Here is a 17693-nt window from a genome sequence, read left to right as displayed (position 1 = left end):
GCTAGAAAACAAAGGCATGAAACACAGTGAAGGTGAAGAGCTAAAAGTTGTAGCTCTAAAGCTTTTAGCTCTAGCTCTAAAGCAATAGAAGCATCAATCATAGAGCATTGCTTGTACTTATGAAAGCCTCTCTTGCTGATGTTGCACCAATCAAACAACCATGATCATCTGCAAATTAATCCTTGAGACTTCAGTATTCAATCACTACAACAGAATCATCCCCCAGTTATCTATTTTATGGATGAATTTTTCCAGTTTATTTCAATTCTTCTTAAAAATCACCAAATTAAACCAAAGCTGTGCCAACTTTCTCTGAGTTGTCAATGGCGGATTAAAAAAACATGATAGCTCCATTGCTCAAGGTTGAGTGCCCAATCCCAAATAATTTGAACCATACAGATTTGAGTTTTTCAGAAATAACAAGAAGAATAATAAGTGTTGAAATCTGTACATAATGTGTAGGTATGGGGAATCAATCGTCATGTTTGTGGCAAGAGTGATATAGCCTCTACTATCAAGGAGAAAACAGAATTTCATGACCTTCTGACTTCTAATCACTTTGGCACATTAAGCAACATATCGTATTTGGCACCTTAATCTATATTTAATCCACTTGAGAACTAAATATCACTTTATAGGGTATAATGATCTGATTGATCTGAAAGAACCCAATTTACATGCCAGTTACAGATCAACAATGAATGCAGAATCCTTGATACTCATCTTCAAAGAATTTATTAACTACGTAACATTGACTAAGGAAAAATTGTACATGTTTATCGGCTCATTGTCAGCAATTGTTAAAGACCACTTCCACAGATTGACAAAAATTTAGCTCCACATTCATGACAGAAAATGAAAGATTAGCAGAGATGAAAAATGTGGAAAACAACATTTAAGTACTACGTTTACCATTCAAAAGCACATAAAAAATATTTGTCCAGTAAGGAACCCAGTAATGTACAATGCCTTGCTAAGGATGAAACAGCCTTCAGCTGAGATAAACAGATGGAGAATGATTCAATCAATAAAGCTAGAACTTTGAACAGTCTATGGTGAAACATCTCCACAAAAATGCCATATTTTGTATTTTAGAGGCAATCAAGTATGTGTTTTAATGGCGAGTAACATGAGACTGATCTGGTGTTCCACATTATCCAAGGCCACCATCATAGAGATGAGGTTTATCAGCAACCAGCTAAGAATGTTAAGATAGAATAAGTAATGTAAATAACTTAATATGTTTTAACAATAAGGTGGAAAAGGAAATGTTCACCTTCAATTTTTCAAAAAAAAACTTACAGGTAGAGTGGTACATCCATCCCCGTGCCTTGATAGAATTGGACCTTCAGGGCTCCTAAACTTCATCCCAATACCTCCACCACCTTCGGAAGATCATCATAAATTGCAAATTGAAAATAACTAACTAGAATTTTTTTTAAAATGAACATAAGGAAAAAGAAGGAAAAATTTTTGAAACAAACTAGAAAAGTTAAGAAAGATCCTTGGCAAAATCAATGATCACTCAGAAATGTGATGTATTGTTAAGAACAAGGGAAACTATTAACCATGTTCAAACAACACATTAGATCAGGTAACAATGTAAGTTGAGAATTGTAAAGTAGATATGAGAGTTTAACTGGAACAATTTCTAATTTCACATTGTCAACAATAATCCTCTCTAAGTACGAAGCCTTATCTATCAAATACGTTCTGAGATATAGGAAAAAAGGAATTTAACTGATTTATCTACAACCCATGGTCTCCCATCCATGGTAGCCAAATCAGCACGTGACTTTTCAATCTCACATGTCATGGAAATCAACTTTTTCTCCATTGACTGCTTTTGTTCCATTAGTTCATAGTTTCCTTTCTTCTCGTACTCAATACCCATCCTACCAATAAATAATTTAGATGCTATGTTGATAAAATTCGCTGTTTAAGTCACTGAGTGAGTGAAATTCCAACCAAACACGCATAAGTTCCTGATGAAGCTTATCAATTTCAGCCTTCATAGTGAGGATTTGTTGATTATCAGCTCGCACTCTTGTTAATTCTTGTGTCAGAGATTGAACCTGGTGTAGAAGTTAACTTCTTAATTTGCAAACGAAGATGTATGACTTCCTCCCTTAAAGGTTCAGCAGCTCTCAGGTCAGCCTCAAGCTTTAGACCTTTCTCAATCAACTCCCTTGCATGGGTTTCTTTCTCAGCATGGATATTTGTAATCACCATGTCCACTGACCGATTCCCTCCTGGGTATCGATCATCTCCCGATGCAAAGACATTCAATCCTCTGCTAGCCTATGATTGTCAACCAAAAGTCTCCTTATCTCCAGCATTTGCAATTCAAGTTCGTCTTCAATTCCTGCAGGGTCAGGGGGGCGAACTATTGGACCTTGAACAAATGACCATTCAGGAGGAGCAGGATATTCATGCCATCGCTCTTCAAACGCTTGACGAGGCACACGACCTCTCCCAGCCATGCTGATCTGGAAAAAAGAAGACAAGCCATCAACAAACGAAAACCTTGCTTGAGTATTTAATCAGCTCTTCAACCTATCTTTAAACCAGAAAGCATAAGAGGCACAACAACACTGTCATCCCTGGAACATCAAATTGACAGCCGTATGAAAATTCAAAGGTTTTTATTAATATGAAAAAAGAATGAAAAAACTCCTAATTATGGGTATCAGAAATGTTGTATCTTTACTCCACAGACCTCTTCCCACCAAAATCCAATCTCACTCCCACATACACTAGCTCCGAATCGTTATGCCCATCATCAAATCACCCAAATAATCCACAAATTTTCACCCTTTCCAAGTAAACCAAGCTACAACTTGAACAAAACATGAAATCGGCGTCCAAACAGGTAGTGTGCTTAAATTGCATCAAGACTAAATCATTTAGAGCAGTCTTTCACGTAAATAGGAATCCCCACTTTTCTTCCGGATTCAAAAACTTGATAACACGATCTATGGATCAACTAGTACCCAATAACAGCAAAGAAGAAAAAAAAAACAGGAAACAAAAAACGATGTGGCATTCGTAAACTAATATAGAAAGTAAATGAAGCAACCGGCAAGAACAGGGTATGCTAAAGCTGAAACCTGAGAGCAGAACAAAGCAAGTGACGGAGGACAGAGCCCCCAACTGATCGCGTTCGAGCTCCCCGGTGAATCCTACGAGAACTTTCTGAAATCGAGGTTAAAGTGGAAAACTTATAATACCGAAAAACAGAGAAAGAAATATTAATTTCAAATAATAATTTTAATTATAAACAAGGCGTCCTTTTTATCATTACATTAAAACAATTAAAATTATTACATACTGTTATACATAAAAATATTTTTTTGACTTAATAAATTAAAATCATTCTAACTTAATTAAATTTACTTCAACATTATATATTTTAGAAAATGATAATAAATTTTATAGTTTTAAAATTAAAAGTTGTTCAAACTAGATTTATTTTCTTTAAGCATGTTGATTCAATTTTAACCCACGCCTCAGGCCGGCCTCGGTATGTTAGGCTCAATCTGAACCGCCGGTTCGACCGGTCGGCCGAAGAGTTCAAAAATTACACGTGATCGACTCACAGCTCGCTACGTGGCAATGCATTGATATTATTTTTGGGAGACATCCGGACCCCAAAATCTTCCACTTCCATTGCGGTTTAATACGCGTTCGCGTCCGCGTTTCGGCCGCAACGACTTAGGAGAGAGAAAATCGAAACAGATCGGCTTCGCTCTCGTCGCCGCTCCCAATTGCCCTCCCCTTCAAAACCCTACCTTCTTCCGCCCCTCGATCGCGCCCCCGGTCGTCGCCTCCGCCGCTGCCTACGACTAGTGCTCGCAGCATCAGATTGGTATCTTATTTATCGTCCGTCTGTTTTGTTCCATTCCGTTCCTGTTTTCCAGCTGTTTTTGGTATGATATGCATTAATTTGTTCCCACATGGGTATTCTTCTTGTTCTGCTTCGTATTGGTTGTTATATTTATTGCGTCTTGATGGGCAGTGCGATTATTCGTGATGTTGTGTGTGGGAGGTGACTTTGGAAGGATTTCTACCGGTATTTAGGTTTTTGGGATACTCATTTGAGCGATGCTGCAATTTGAATTTGGTCGTTTATCACTTGGACAAATTAGTGGGGTGTCCATAGGGCGAAAGTTGTGCAATTTTCATACGTTGCTTGCTTGTTAGATCCGTGGATTCGTTCGTTTGCTTTTGTGAGATTTCACTGTTCCTTAGGACGAAAATTCTGCTACACTTCTACTGCAGTACCGTTCTTGCTTTTGCAAAGGAGACGCTTGCCAAATGGTGAAGCTTTGGGGTGTAGAATCGAAATTTATGGCTTTTCTTTTTATTTTGCGGTGTTTTTTCTTCTTATTTATGATTATGGGATTTAATAAACGGTTAATGCATTCAATAGTTTTATCCTAGTGATTGTTGTCAGTTATACAGGTTTGGGTTTCAGAGGTTTCTTAAATTTGGACTCATGATCAATCTGTTTTAGATTGCATTCACTTTGTGCATATCTTATCCGGTGATGACCAAGAGTTCTTTTGGTTTTTTATCATATGAAAGTATGTTCTTGTATATTTTCTGCAAGCAACATCATGTTTTTGTTTAATAATTTGAATTTCATTTTCCATGGCTAATTATTTATTACATGAATTTTGCTGAACCACGGTATTTATACACTTGTACAAGATAGGATTGTAGGAAAACAAATATGTCAATATTTTGCATTTAATGCAATTTATGTGTGGGCATTACTTGATATCTGCGGATGTTTTCTTTGAGACAGTATACAATTGTAAATAATTTGCGAATGCAAATTGAATTAGCAGAGATTCTCAAGGAATCCAAGATTACTAAAATCTTAGTGTTTAAATGCATTCATATATATAGTAAATACATGTTGTCATCAGTAAATCACAATTCTTTAGTAAAGTAACACCTAGATTTTTGTATTAGATTGATTACTTTAGATGGTTAAGAAGGAATACATGTTGATATATAAAGGAGTTGTCTGATAATGAAGCATAATTTAGAGGATTATTAAAATCCCAAAAAAAAATACTTCATGGTTAGTAATAACATAAGTTGGTTTTTATTTTGAATTTTATTTAAAATGGCATGAGGGGCAACAATAATTGTGAGCCCTTCTCTATTTCTCTGGTGTAGCTGACCAGGTGTGGTAGCTGAGTTCTTGTTTTATCAAATTGACAACAATAAACAAAAGCTTCAATGGCTGGTTGGGTCGAAATGCTTAGTTTCATGCAAAACCAATGTGCAATGAAGTGTAGGAACTATGAACAATAGAGAGCATTGTCCAGTGTGTGTTCTGTAGTAATGAAGCACCATGGGTCGCGAACGACTGCTAGAAGAATGTTACAAATCGGTTTGATATTGGGATAGGCCATCACTAGAATAGGTTTCAAAGTTGTCCATCTATCCAATTTCTTTTATTGATTTGGTGATTTTGGTTGATGTTTTGTTTGATTTTGTTGTACTTGAAAAGATACTTGAAGAAAAGATATCTTATTGAGTGAAGTCCCACATAACATTTGTATAGAGCGAAAAGTAACTGATAATGGAAAGGCCATGTATGTGAATAAGTGCCAAATAACAAGGGTGATCCATTTGCTGTTGCATTCGCCAAACTAAGGTGATGCTGGAAGCAGTAATTTGTAACCTCATATTGCCCACTGTGCATTGTAGTCGCCCCACACCATATTCTCACTTTAAAATAATTGTTTCACATTCTTTGTTTCCAATTATTAACTGTATCAGGCATTATCAATTTGGATTAAGTTGACCAATTTTAACAACCAAGCAGATGTACAATTGAAGTAGCCATTACATGGCTATTGAGATGAGTGTGGGTTTATTACTTTGAGACTGCTATTAGACACTGGCTTAGATTTGCCAATAGGGTTTGTGATGAATGTGGAATATCATGATCATCATCTTCCTCCTCTATTACAATGTTCTTTTTATTTGAAAATACAAATGATGAATTTGATTGTTTCTCCATTTTTGAAGTTAAATTTTCCTTTCTTTTTCTGATTTCTCCTTTGTTTGTTTTTTATCTGTAGCATCTTCCTTTTTGTGGTTTGATTTTTAAAAAAAATGACCCAAGCAGTGTTTTTTAGAATTTGTTGTTTAGGAAAAATTAAGTCAGAACTCATTTTTTTCATGCTTAATTTGGTGGCCAATTTGCACAATATATCTATCAGATTGGTGAAATCTACTTGTCCTCGGATAATACCAACATTCAGTAACGACATGGTGGCATGATAAACTGATATTACTTCTTGCACATTTGAAATTCAACCATTCAATCGGGTAACCAAATGGATGCATATCAAACTTTCACATGTGGCAGATGTAGGGCATCTGGAATTGTTGTTCCTTTCTCAGTTGTGCTGAGATGGAGTCCTTGGTATGCATTCGATAGTTTTCTTGTTATGTTAATCCTGTAGTTTCATGTTACTGAGCTATTAGATTGTTTGAGTTGTCAGCATCATTTAGCAGAGCCATGTTTGTCTCAAGTTTGCTGATCCAATGATTTGAGCAATTTATTAATATGTTTCTTTTGTAATGGTCTCATGCAGTAAAATGTCCCCAGCAACTAAATCTAAGTCAGGCAAATTGTCTGGAAAGGTAGTCAAAGCAAATGGCAAAGTCTCTTCAAAACCTTCTTTAGCCCTTCCAAACCACGGAAATGGTGTCCCCTCCAATGTTTATAATCCAGTGACCGGCAAATTCCACAAGTTTGATGTGTCTGCCACTGTTTCCATAGCAACAAGCCAAAACAATGGGCGTCTTGGAACCATAGATGAAACAGAGAATCAGTCTGTTAGTTCATTTGGTACAAGTGGCGAGTTAGATTCCATGTCTAATCATAATGGTTCTGGTGAAGAGGACCAGAAGGAGAAAACAACTACTAGTACTGTATCTCGCACAGAACCTGTACCTGGTTGTGACACGGATAAGAGGGAGAAGATTCGGCAGAAGAATGAGAGAAAACATCAACGGCAGAAGGAAAGGCGGGCTCAGGATCTACATGAACGCTGTAGTGGATACCTCATGTCTTGGAAACTAGATATGCTTGCTCAGAAAATTGTAGCAATGGGTTTCTCTCCTGAAGAGTCAACAATGGCACTGATACAAAATGAAGGACGGGTTGAAGAATCCATTGCGTGGCTCCTTGAACTGAGTGAAGAAAACAAACTCCAAATTTCTTCCAACACAGACAATTCTGGCAAGTGGAAGATGGACATTACAGCAGAGCTCGCAAAGTTATCAGATATGGTGATGAAGTTCAAGTGCACAAAGCAAGAGGTCGAAAGGACAGTAGTAGCATGTGAGGGTGACTTGGAGAAAGCTGAAGAGACTTTGAAGGAACAGAATCAGGAAGGAAAATCTGCTTCATCAAAATTGGAAGAAGCTGAGAATTTTGTCTCAGAAAGTGGCCTTGGCAATAAGATGATAATGCCTGTTCAAAATGGATTGTTAAGACCGCAACAGAAGGGAATAATTCCAGTTGTCACTCAACAACGGATAGGTGAGTGCAATTTAAGCGATAATAAAGCTGTGATAAATGGAACTGTGGACTCTTCAAACAAGAATTTGCAGTCTTTGAGGAGGATGCAGCCCAAACCAGATTGGGGAAGACCACCCCAACTTGTTACTCCCACAAAAGTTGTTACTCCCATGGATAAAAGGTGGTCCAATGCTAGCTCTGTTCCTTCCATTTCATTATCTATGCCATCGTCTCAGCAGGTAGCCGCACCTCCATCTAACCCATACATGCTGATGACGAGTAATGAGCCAAAGGCTAACATGCCATCACTAACATTGAGGGAGCCTGTTATTGTAATGCAGCGGCCCCAATCTATTCCTCCCAAACAAAACTTAGCATCGACAAGCAGGAACACCAGTGCATCGTTACCCTCTTCCACAGGATCATATCCAAATGGTATGTTGAGTGTGGAGATGATCGCGGAAAATGGAAGCTTGAGGCCAAACTCATCTTACTTGGGTTTGCATGGTGTTACTGCTCAACAGTTCGTTAACCAGAATCATTTCAGAGCTCCCAGTGCTAGCTCAGTGGATCTGGATTCTTTTGCAACTGGTTGGGGCACTCCATTCAACTCAAACTTTTCAGCATCATCTTTTGCGGTTCCTTCTTCCCCCAGTCGCTTTGCTGGTCTCCCATCCGGGCCATCCCCTCCATCCTCAGTTGACTGGAGTTCTGGTGTGTCAACACGATACGACTATACTCGTGTAGATTGGAGGATGGATAAAGCTCTTATGGAGCCTTCCACAAGGAATTTTGACTCATCATCAACATGGTCCACCATGTTCATGGGTGGCGAGGTGCCAAGGCCAGCCGTGAATTCATCAGGCAGTGCCTACATTCCTTGGCTGCAGGATGGCGGTCTCACAGCCGAGGAGTCTTCAAACTCCTCCGGGTTAACTGAGTGGTCATCTCCGTTTGCAGGGAAGGACCTACTCAGCATATCAAGACGGTATGTCACCGATTCTTTGCTCTAGAAAGGCTGTAAGATGAAAAAAGAATAATAAGACATAAATTGGTTGTTACTTTTTGATGCTCATGAATGAAAATTTCATGCTTTGATTAGTGACTTAACTGGTAGAATAGAGTTAGTATTCAAGATGGAGACATTGAAGGCAACGCATCAACTCGATGCATTGCAACATTGTTCTCCTTCCTTGCTCATTCAGTCTATTTATATATATCCTTACATATCTCAAAACTTACACTAAACAAAAAAAAGAAATTATCTGAACTGGACCGGATCTAAATCTTAACTTTCATTCTTTAGACAAGGAACATGTTATACCTCTGAACTGGACCATATCAAAAAAATAAATAAATAAATAGAGAGTCCATTTTTCCCTTAAACTTTCTTAGGTGTTTGTTTCTTTTCATTCTTGCATAAATAAAATAGGAAAAGAATTATAATGTTTGCTTGCTTCATGGAAGGAAACGTGTGTTTGCCTATGTAGTGTCTTCTGGAATCCTCTTGCCATTTCCACAAAAGAAAAAGCTCCAGAGCTTCAGTTGATTTGGTTTTTATTTCAGCCTGATTTAGTTTTAAGACAAAAAATGTTGAATTGTTATCTGTGAGGATAAGATGGTGGCTCACCGTTTATTGTCCCCATCTATTTAATTATTATACAAAAACAAATAAAAAAAATCATAATTGTTACTTATGTTTCACTTTCATGTTACGACCAAAATATAATATGAAGAATTTTAAATGAGATAAATATTTTATATAAGTTATATTTTGAGTTTATTTGTTAGATAAATTAGGAGAAGATTGTCTTAACCCTTTCCCTTTGATTATTTTGGTTAAAAGTTATTATTGATAATTTTAGTTATATTTAAAATTATCTATAAAAATCTTATTTAGTTTAGATAAAGAATGATTCTTAGTAACGGAGTATGTTCGCTATATTAATGGAGTATGTTCGTCATGTCAGAAAATGAGAGATTTAATTTGAAATCGGAATACTTCTAAAGTATAAGGTTTTCTACGATTTCGAGTTAATTTTTTTTTTTTTTCCAAATTACCTTTTGATTTTTTTTCCCCCTACTGGACGGTTGTTGTGGGTTCATGTTGAGTGTTGGCAAAGGCGCTCAAGTGTGCCGCCTGTGATTGCCATTGGAGCTTCCACCAAAAAGACCATGGTTAGGGCGCTTGAAGGCTTTCGACGTTGCATCCAGCCTGATAGTGCAAGTTGGGAATAGCAGCGTGGTGGCAGCGGGAATGAAGTCGTCGAGCAAGGATCTGGCGGCGTAGCGACCGTTTATGGTGTTGAGGAAGAGGTTCCAGACCAAGTTCACGGCGGAGCAAAAGGAGAAGATGATGGCGTTTGCAAAGAAGATAGGGTGGCGGATGTAGGGCGGGGATGAGGGGGCGGTGGAGCACTTATGTGATGAGGTCGGGGTGAGAAGACATGCATTACTGACGAAAGCTCACTCAAGAAGTAAAATCACCACCACCACCACCACCAGAGACAACCAAGAACACCAAAATCAAGCAAGTCCATCACCACCGCCACCTTAAAATGTCGGGGGAGTGAGAAGTCTACTTTCAATTACTTCAGTTTACGATCATATTGTAGCAATAATTTCATAGATTTTGACTTATGGTACGATGAACGAATAGTTCTTGTTGGTGCAATTTCAGGTCAAGGTTGACTAAGTTGACAAGCTTGAATTGGCTCAAGCTTGAGTCTTGATGTTTGACAATGTATGGAGACTACATGTGCAATCATCCATTTGGGGAGATTGTTAGAGAAATTCCCCTTTGGTCAATGTTTGACTAGTTTTATGTGAAGAAGAATTAAGTAGGTCAAGGCTGATCGAATATCTGACTGAGAAGTCCTAGGTAAGTGCAAGCCCAACGGAGATGTTGGCAGATGATGAAATTCAAGTGGATCAGTGTTGACTAAACACTTGATGTTGGAAAGTCCTGGTGAGTGAAACCAGGCAGATGAAAGTCTTGGTGAGTGAAGCTAGGCAAGTGAGAAAATTCTAATGAGTGAAGCCAGGTGAAAATCCTAGTGAGTGAAGCTAGGTGATGAAAAACCTTAGTGAGTGAAGATAGACAATGATGAAGTCCTGGTGAGTGAAGTCAGACATGTAGAAATCAACGTAGATCAAGGTTGATCGGACATATGGTGTTTGGAAGTCCAAGTAGATTAAAGGATTGACCGGATACTTGGCATAAGGAGAAAAAGTCCAAGTGAGTCAAAGGATTGACTGAAAATTTGGTGAAAAAGTCCCAGCAGGTCAAAGTTGACCAGATGTTAAGCAATGTGAAGTCTCAACATGTCATAGTGGACCGGATGTTGGGCAAGAAACCCCAGACTTAGGTTTTGGAAGTTAGGGTGTGGTACTCGATTTGCCTAGTCGATTACCATAGCTTAAGCGATTAGATCAATCACTTAAGCTTAAAATCGCCAGGAAGATTTCCTAATCGATTGGTGTAATCGATTAGACACCGTAAGCGATTAGGTTAATCGCTTACGGTGCGTTTCTGCTTCGAACAGAATGTTTCTGTTCGAAGCTTAAACAATCAGGTTGATCGCTTAAGTCATTTCTTGTGATCGAACAGAATGTTGCTGAATCGATCTGGCTAATCGATTCAGCATGTCTTAATCCACTAGGCTAGTCGATTAAAGCTTGAAAATCTAGCCATTGTGCACCCGATAAAAGGGTTTTGACACACTATTTCAGGTATCGCTCTATCCTCTCCCACCGAGCTCACAGCCTTCCACCAGTTTTTGAAGTTTTTTGGAGACAAGTGTCGTTGCACTTTCAAGGTCAAGAGGTGTTCCAAGGCAAGAAGAAGAACAAGTTAGGGTTTCTTTATTGTAAATCTTGTAAGAGTTGACATTGTATTAGCTTGTATTTCTTTCTTCTTGTATATTCTTGTGTGTGAGTTTGTACGAGGCTTCTCCGCCTCCGGAATGTTTCCGAGAAGGAGGTATTTGATAGTGGATGAGTGAGTGAGGGCCAGATTTTTGAATTAGTCACTTCTTCTTGAGGTGGATACCAAGTAAATTCATAGTGTTAGCATTGTGAATATGCTTCAAGTTTAATCCGTTGCAAAACCAACATCATTAAAATACGATGAGTTATTCACCCCCTCTACCTCTCAAAAGGTCCTAATAGTCTTGACTTTTTGAATAAGGATACTAAATGTTAAATTAAATTATACTTGAATAAGGATAGTACATTGACCTCCAAATATGAAGTTGAACCAAGCATTACGTTTCTTGCTTTAAATACTCTATCATGCAAAAGTAGAAATCTATCACCCTAGCAATCCCTATAACTGTCTCACATCAATTGGAGGGAATAAATCAGATACGAAGTATGCTCCCATGTGTGATGGTATTTTCATCGTTTTTGTCATGATTTAATATTTGCTCAATTCTCCAAATCTGGGTGCCAACTCTGATTACTCTATTTGAGTAAAAGGTAATATCACTCATCCCAAGTGGTACAGTATCATTGGTCTCACGGTAAGATACAGACAAATAAATTAAGGGGTATTTTACCCTAATACAATGAGAGATCAGATATTCAACGAGATATTTTGTATCAGTTAAAAATTGCACTCGCAACTCTAATTACTCTAGGTGGCAAAAGGTTATACGTTGACCTCAGACGTCCCACACAATCGGTGCCATAGTCATTTGTAGATAAATAAATCACGAGATCATCTGTTTGTGTAAATCATGAGGAAAGTCCCTCTTGATGGCAATGTCTTATGTAATGACCATCTGTCCGTCCTGTGAAAATAGCTCCGACTATTCTATTATAGTAAAAGATGATTTTATTCATTCCAATATCTCTTACAGCAAGAAGCTCTCTGATTACTTTAGCACATACGTCATAGAGACACAGTGAGAAAGTTTTAGAAAAATATGTTAGTGCATTCACACTAACTTTCTTATCCAAAATATATAATTTATGATAAAAAATTTATTTTATTAAATTTAAATATTCACTTTTCATCATATAATATATCTATTCTCTCTCTTTCTTTTATAATATTTAGGAAATGAATTGTATTCCTTAAATTTAAAGAAGCACTATTTATAAATATAAAATTTAAGAAATGGATAGCTAGCTGATATAAAATTTTTTTAATTATCTTATTTAAAATTTAGAGTAAAATTTTTAGATAAAATAATTGACGTGGGTGCTCTTATGATTTACTATAATAATAATAATAATAATAATAATAATAATAATAATAAAATCAAGATTAATGCATAGGAAAATCTAAGGTGTTTTTTGTGGCTGAGTTTATATAAGGAAATAGAAACATTCTCGTTGACTTATCCTATTTGAAATTAAGAATACATTAAAAAAAACAATTAAAATAAATAAATAAATAAATAAGAATATATTCTGATGAATAATCAAGATTCAAATGAAGGTTCTAGACTTGAATTTAATGCAAAAGAGAGGCATTGGTGGTACCACGCCTCCAATTGCTGACCAGCCAAGAAAGCAGGAGAATGAAAGGAGGCAATTTTCAATTTCACTCCCTAAAGTTTTATCTTTTTAAGATAGCTCTCAAATATTTAAGGTTGTACCCATCATTAATACATCGCGAACAAACAAATCACAATATCTTATTGCAAATAGATTCATCAAATCTTCATTTTCTTTTTTAAAAATATCATCGAGATTAAAAACTACAATTCTAATAATCCTGCCTTTACAATCTCCTTATTTGAAATGCCCCTAAAATGCCTATAAAAAGTTAAAATATCAAAATATTATGCTACAATTAAAATGACTATCAATGCCCAATTCATGGTTATAAAATATCTTATCTAAAAATCAATATTCACTACTACTGGTGGAGCAAAAATAGAGGGTTGATGTGGTAATACGTATTAAAGGACTCATCAAGAATTGACCTAGTAAAGTCTCTCCAATATCTAAGTCATTAGGATGAGTAGTATGTAAAGAAAAGAACAAGAAATAGAATCCGAGGAAGCTCTTTTTCAAAGCATAAAAGTGGAGAATCATGACCCATGTCTTATACGACTCGGCCTAGCGACTTGGTAACTCAACCGCTTAGACTAGCTCGGTAGGTTGGTAGATCGGCAAGTCGATAACTCGGACCAACTCAAATTAGCTCAACTCAGCTTGGCAAATCAATACTCGGACCAACTCGGCTAGGTGTAATCAGGATAACGACATGGCAAGATGACCGAGTTAGCTCAGAGTGGGACATGTGAGTGTGTCCTCCTGACCTAAAACAGACCGGATGCTGGTAGAATCAAGCGCGATTGCAAAATTTATGAATCACCCATCCTTGGTTAGGGGTATAAGTGGAAATTTGCAAGCCGATTGAGAATTATAAAGGATATTTTAACAATTTAAAAAGTACGAGGGGCACGTTCGATGAGATAACTTTAGGAGGGTGCATTTTGAAATTTCCTGGAAAAATTGGCGAAAAAGTTGGTTGATCATTTTTGCTGCTGCCCTTCTTCACAAGGCAAAGACTCGTCCTATAAATGCAGGCAAGAGCGTTCCTTTTCCTCTTCCGAATCACAAGGTGCGAAGAAAAATCGAGAAAATCTTGGAAGAAGATGAGAAGAAGGAAGAAGGTCGTGGCTTGAGCCTTCTTCCATTCCTCCTCTCTTCGTCTTCTTGTTCCTTCGCTTTCGATCGAAGATTAGGAGGGGATAGACGCCGAGAAAGGGAGCTCTTTTTGGTTCGTTTCGGGAGGAGAAATGGCGAGGCTATCGATCGGAATCCTCGGGCTGACGGAGCTCTTCGTCAGCGTGACGGTGCACCTACTCTTCGGCCTCTACATCTTCAGCGCCGCGCTGGCGTCCGACCTGTCGCAGGCCGTCACCGACTGCCTGCGGCCTAATGTCTTCAACCTCGGCGCCTGGCAGAGGGAGGCGGAGGGAAGGGGCCAGCCGCCGGTGGTGTTCGAGGGTTCCCCGCCGCCTATCGTGTTGGTGCACGGTATCTTCGGATTCGGAAAAGGGGTAAATGTCTTGATCGGGATTGTGATTTTACCTTTCTTTTCATCGATATCGCATTAACTCTGGGTTTTGTTTGGGTTGCAGAGACTTGGCGGTTTGTCCTACTTCGCCGGGGCGGAGAAGAAGGATGAGCGTGTTCTGGTCCCTGATCTGGGATCCCTAACCAGCATCCATGACAGGTGCTTCTTCTCAAAATTATTGGTTCGGTTGCTTCCCTTCTTCTTTGAGAATCTGATAGGAAAAAAAAAAAAATCGATTTCACCTTTTGGATTTTTAAAACTCGATATACCTTTGAGCACAGGGCAAGGGAACTGTTCTATTACCTGAAGGGAGGGCAGGTGGACTACGGCGAGGAGCATAGCAGGATCTCTCGACATTCACAATTTGGGAAGATTTATGAACAAGGCAAGCTAAAACTGGAAAATAGGGTTCAAATTTTTATCTATCCGGTTTTAAAAGATCATGTTTACTCATCCTCTCTTGCTTGTTTTGATCCAATTCCTGTTCAGAAATAATTCCTTAGTGTTGTAGAAGTTCATACTTCTAAATCTCAAAATATTGAAACAATAGAATTCTAAGCCCCCTTTTTGTATAACAAAATAGAAATTTGGTACAATATTGGAACTAGATTTCTGATTATAAACTTTGATGGATCCAAACAATTTGGCTGGATTGCAGGGCACTATCCTTCGTGGGACGAACGCCATCCTCTCCATTTTGTTGGGCATTCAGCAGGTGTTCAGGTTGTTAGGGTATTGCAGCAGATGCTCGCCGATAAGGTGCTTTACTTTCTCAGTCGATGCATATTTGTATCTCTTGCTTTCTTCCTCACAAGGATTGTGAATTTACTCGCATTTGTGGTGCTCCAACAGGCATTCAGTGGCTATGACACTTCAGAGGACTGGGTTCTGAGCCTTACTTCTCTGTCCGGCGCGCTCAATGGAACCACTAGAGCCTACTTTGATGGCATGCGGTGAGCAACTTCTTGGTTCCTCAAAACCCGATAGCATACTTGCTTCGAGTTCCTAATCCTTTGGTTTTGTTTTCCAGACCGGAGGATGGTAGGTTCATGAAACCTATATCACTGCTTCAATTTTGCCGGCTGGGAGTTATCATCTATGATTGGTTGGACATTTCATGGCTCAAGCACTACTACAACTTTGGATTTGATCATTTTCAGATGGGATGGAGGAATACCGGCCTCTCAGGTCTGGTTGATCTGCTCTTAGGAAACACCGGGCCTTTCGCTTCAGGGGATTGGATCCTACCTGACCTAACAATTCAAGGCTCAATCCGGCTTAATTCGGAACTTCAAACCTTCCCCAACACATTCTACTTTAGCTACGCAACTAAGAGAACGAGAAAGGTATTTGGGTTCACAATTCCCTCCAGTATCTTGGGTATCCACCCGTTGCTGTTTCTTCGAGTCTTGCAGATGTGCCAGTGGCGATTCCCTCGCAATGCTCCACCACCTTACAAAGGATACCGGTGAGTCAGACATGTATATTAATTCATGTATAGTTCGGATTTCAGATGAGGTTTATGGTTGGAAACCAATTTGAGATTCTTTGAACACTGGAGCAGGGATGAAGATTGGGAAGACAATGATGGGGCTCTGAATACAATATCCATGACACATCCTAGGCTGCCTATGGAACACCCGAACAAATTTGTTGCAGATGACTCAAAATGCCATCCTCTACAACCAGGAATATGGTTTGTACTCCTGCACATCATCATCATTTTCCGATACCACATTCTTTCCCATAGAAGCATGCAATTGGAGAAACTTAGGTTTGGTTTCTATTTTTGTTTTATGAAAAACATGCATTTTCTCTTGTCATAGAAAATGACTTTTAGGCATTCTCTATTTTCCCATACAATGATTTCTCCCTTTTTTTTAGAAAAAATAAATGTGGAAATTGTCAACCAAATAATGTTTTTCCTTTTTCCAGAAAATAAAAATGGAAAATTAGGAAACCAAATGCTGCCTTTACACAATCTCAGATTCTTGGGTTCGACTCGAAGTCGAGTTTAAATTGAAGATGTGATTTATTCCATGGTCATTGATGTTGTACTCTGAAATCAAGTTCCGCTTCTGGTAAAATCTGTTTAACCAGAACTGGGAACACAACCGTATTACTTGCAACAAGCATGAAGGATTAGTTCGTTTGAAACAATGTGTCATGTTAGTTACCTCACGATGATCATGGAATTTAGCATAGTTCAAAACATGAATGGCTCATGCTTCTATGATGTCGCAATGAATTGCTCCTAGTTGTTGTTAGTTTATCAAGCACAATGATTCATTCTATTCGCCTTCTTCCTTCTTTAATGTCAAGAATCTTGTATTCAGTCGTAAACTATCAGCTAAGTTCCCATTTGTTTGTAATCCTTTCGTCAACTCACATTACCCAATTTGAACCAATCTTTCTTTCTACCGTCACAGGTACTACAGGATCCTTGAAGCCGATCACATCTTCTTCATTGTGAATCGAGAGCGAGCAGGAATACAATTTGATCTTTTGTATGATAGCATATTTCAAAGATGCAGAAAGCACATAATTCGAAACAACATGCCGCCTATCTTGCCCAAGCAAAGTGGCTAAAGATTGAAATACTACTCAAGTAGGTGATTAGAAGCTGTGAATTTTTGTTCAAGACTATAAAGTAGGCGATTAGAAGCTGTGAATTTTTGTTCAAGACTTGAACTTGAGCCACCACAAACTAATGAGTTTTGCACTCGATAACAAACTACGCCTCACGAGTTTTCTTCTTATTTCCAAGCAAGAAAAATTTAGGTGTCTTTTTTTGGTGTCAATGTTGAGTCACTTGTAAATATATGCTCTACGGGTTTAATCAACATTGAAGACTCATTGATATTATAGACGACCGCAATGAGAACTCTTCGTTGACTTATGGAGAACAAATGTGGAAAGAACTATCAAACAACGATTACCTTTCCATATTAAGTGGGTAGAAAGCCAGTTTTATCGAGCAAAATTGTCATTCGTATTGGTGATTGTTTGATGGTCAATCCTATGGAAAATCAAATTAAGTCAACTAGATTCAAATTAAGAATTCAACAATTTATTATTATCCGCAAAATATTTTCCAAA

General features: G+C 38.1%; 2 protein-coding genes and 1 pseudogene across 4 annotated transcripts; 2 read left to right on the top strand and 1 right to left on the bottom strand.

Annotated features, from left to right (window-relative positions):
• Positions 1-684: 684 nt before the first annotated feature.
• LOC122011688 lies at positions 685-3178 on the bottom strand (annotated as a pseudogene).
• A 493-nt stretch (positions 3179-3671) lies between these two features.
• Positions 3672-8656, top strand: LOC122008748. Of its 2 annotated transcripts, XM_042564587.1 has the most exons (3): positions 3672-3868; positions 6246-6451; positions 6624-8656. In XM_042564587.1, exons 2-3 carry the CDS (start codon positions 6363-6365, stop codon positions 8566-8568), a joined length of 2034 nt encoding a protein of 677 aa, XP_042420521.1. In that variant the 5' UTR covers positions 3672-3868; positions 6246-6362; the 3' UTR covers positions 8569-8656. The 2 variants fall into 2 exon arrangements, with proteins under 2 accessions (XP_042420521.1, XP_042420522.1); XM_042564588.1 differs by lacking the exon at positions 6246-6451 and having other exon boundaries at positions 3674-3868.
• Positions 8657-14105: 5449 nt separating this feature from the next.
• Positions 14106-17380, top strand: LOC122008747 (lipase-like). Of its 2 annotated transcripts, XM_042564586.1 has the most exons (9): positions 14106-14577; positions 14659-14753; positions 14876-14979; positions 15253-15353; positions 15447-15547; positions 15625-15940; positions 16010-16062; positions 16159-16290; positions 17024-17380. In XM_042564586.1, exons 1-9 carry the CDS (start codon positions 14314-14316, stop codon positions 17181-17183), a joined length of 1326 nt encoding a protein of 441 aa, XP_042420520.1. In that variant the 5' UTR covers positions 14106-14313; the 3' UTR covers positions 17184-17380. The 2 variants fall into 2 exon arrangements, with proteins under 2 accessions (XP_042420520.1, XP_042420519.1); XM_042564585.1 differs by having other exon boundaries at positions 15625-16062.
• The last annotated feature ends 313 nt before the right edge of the window (positions 17381-17693 follow it).

This window comes from Zingiber officinale, chromosome 8A (genome assembly GCF_018446385.1).
Source record: "Zingiber officinale cultivar Zhangliang chromosome 8A, Zo_v1.1, whole genome shotgun sequence".
Lineage (NCBI taxonomy): Eukaryota > Viridiplantae > Streptophyta > Magnoliopsida > Zingiberales > Zingiberaceae > Zingiber > Zingiber officinale.
This window is presented reverse-complemented; position numbering and strand designations above follow the sequence as displayed.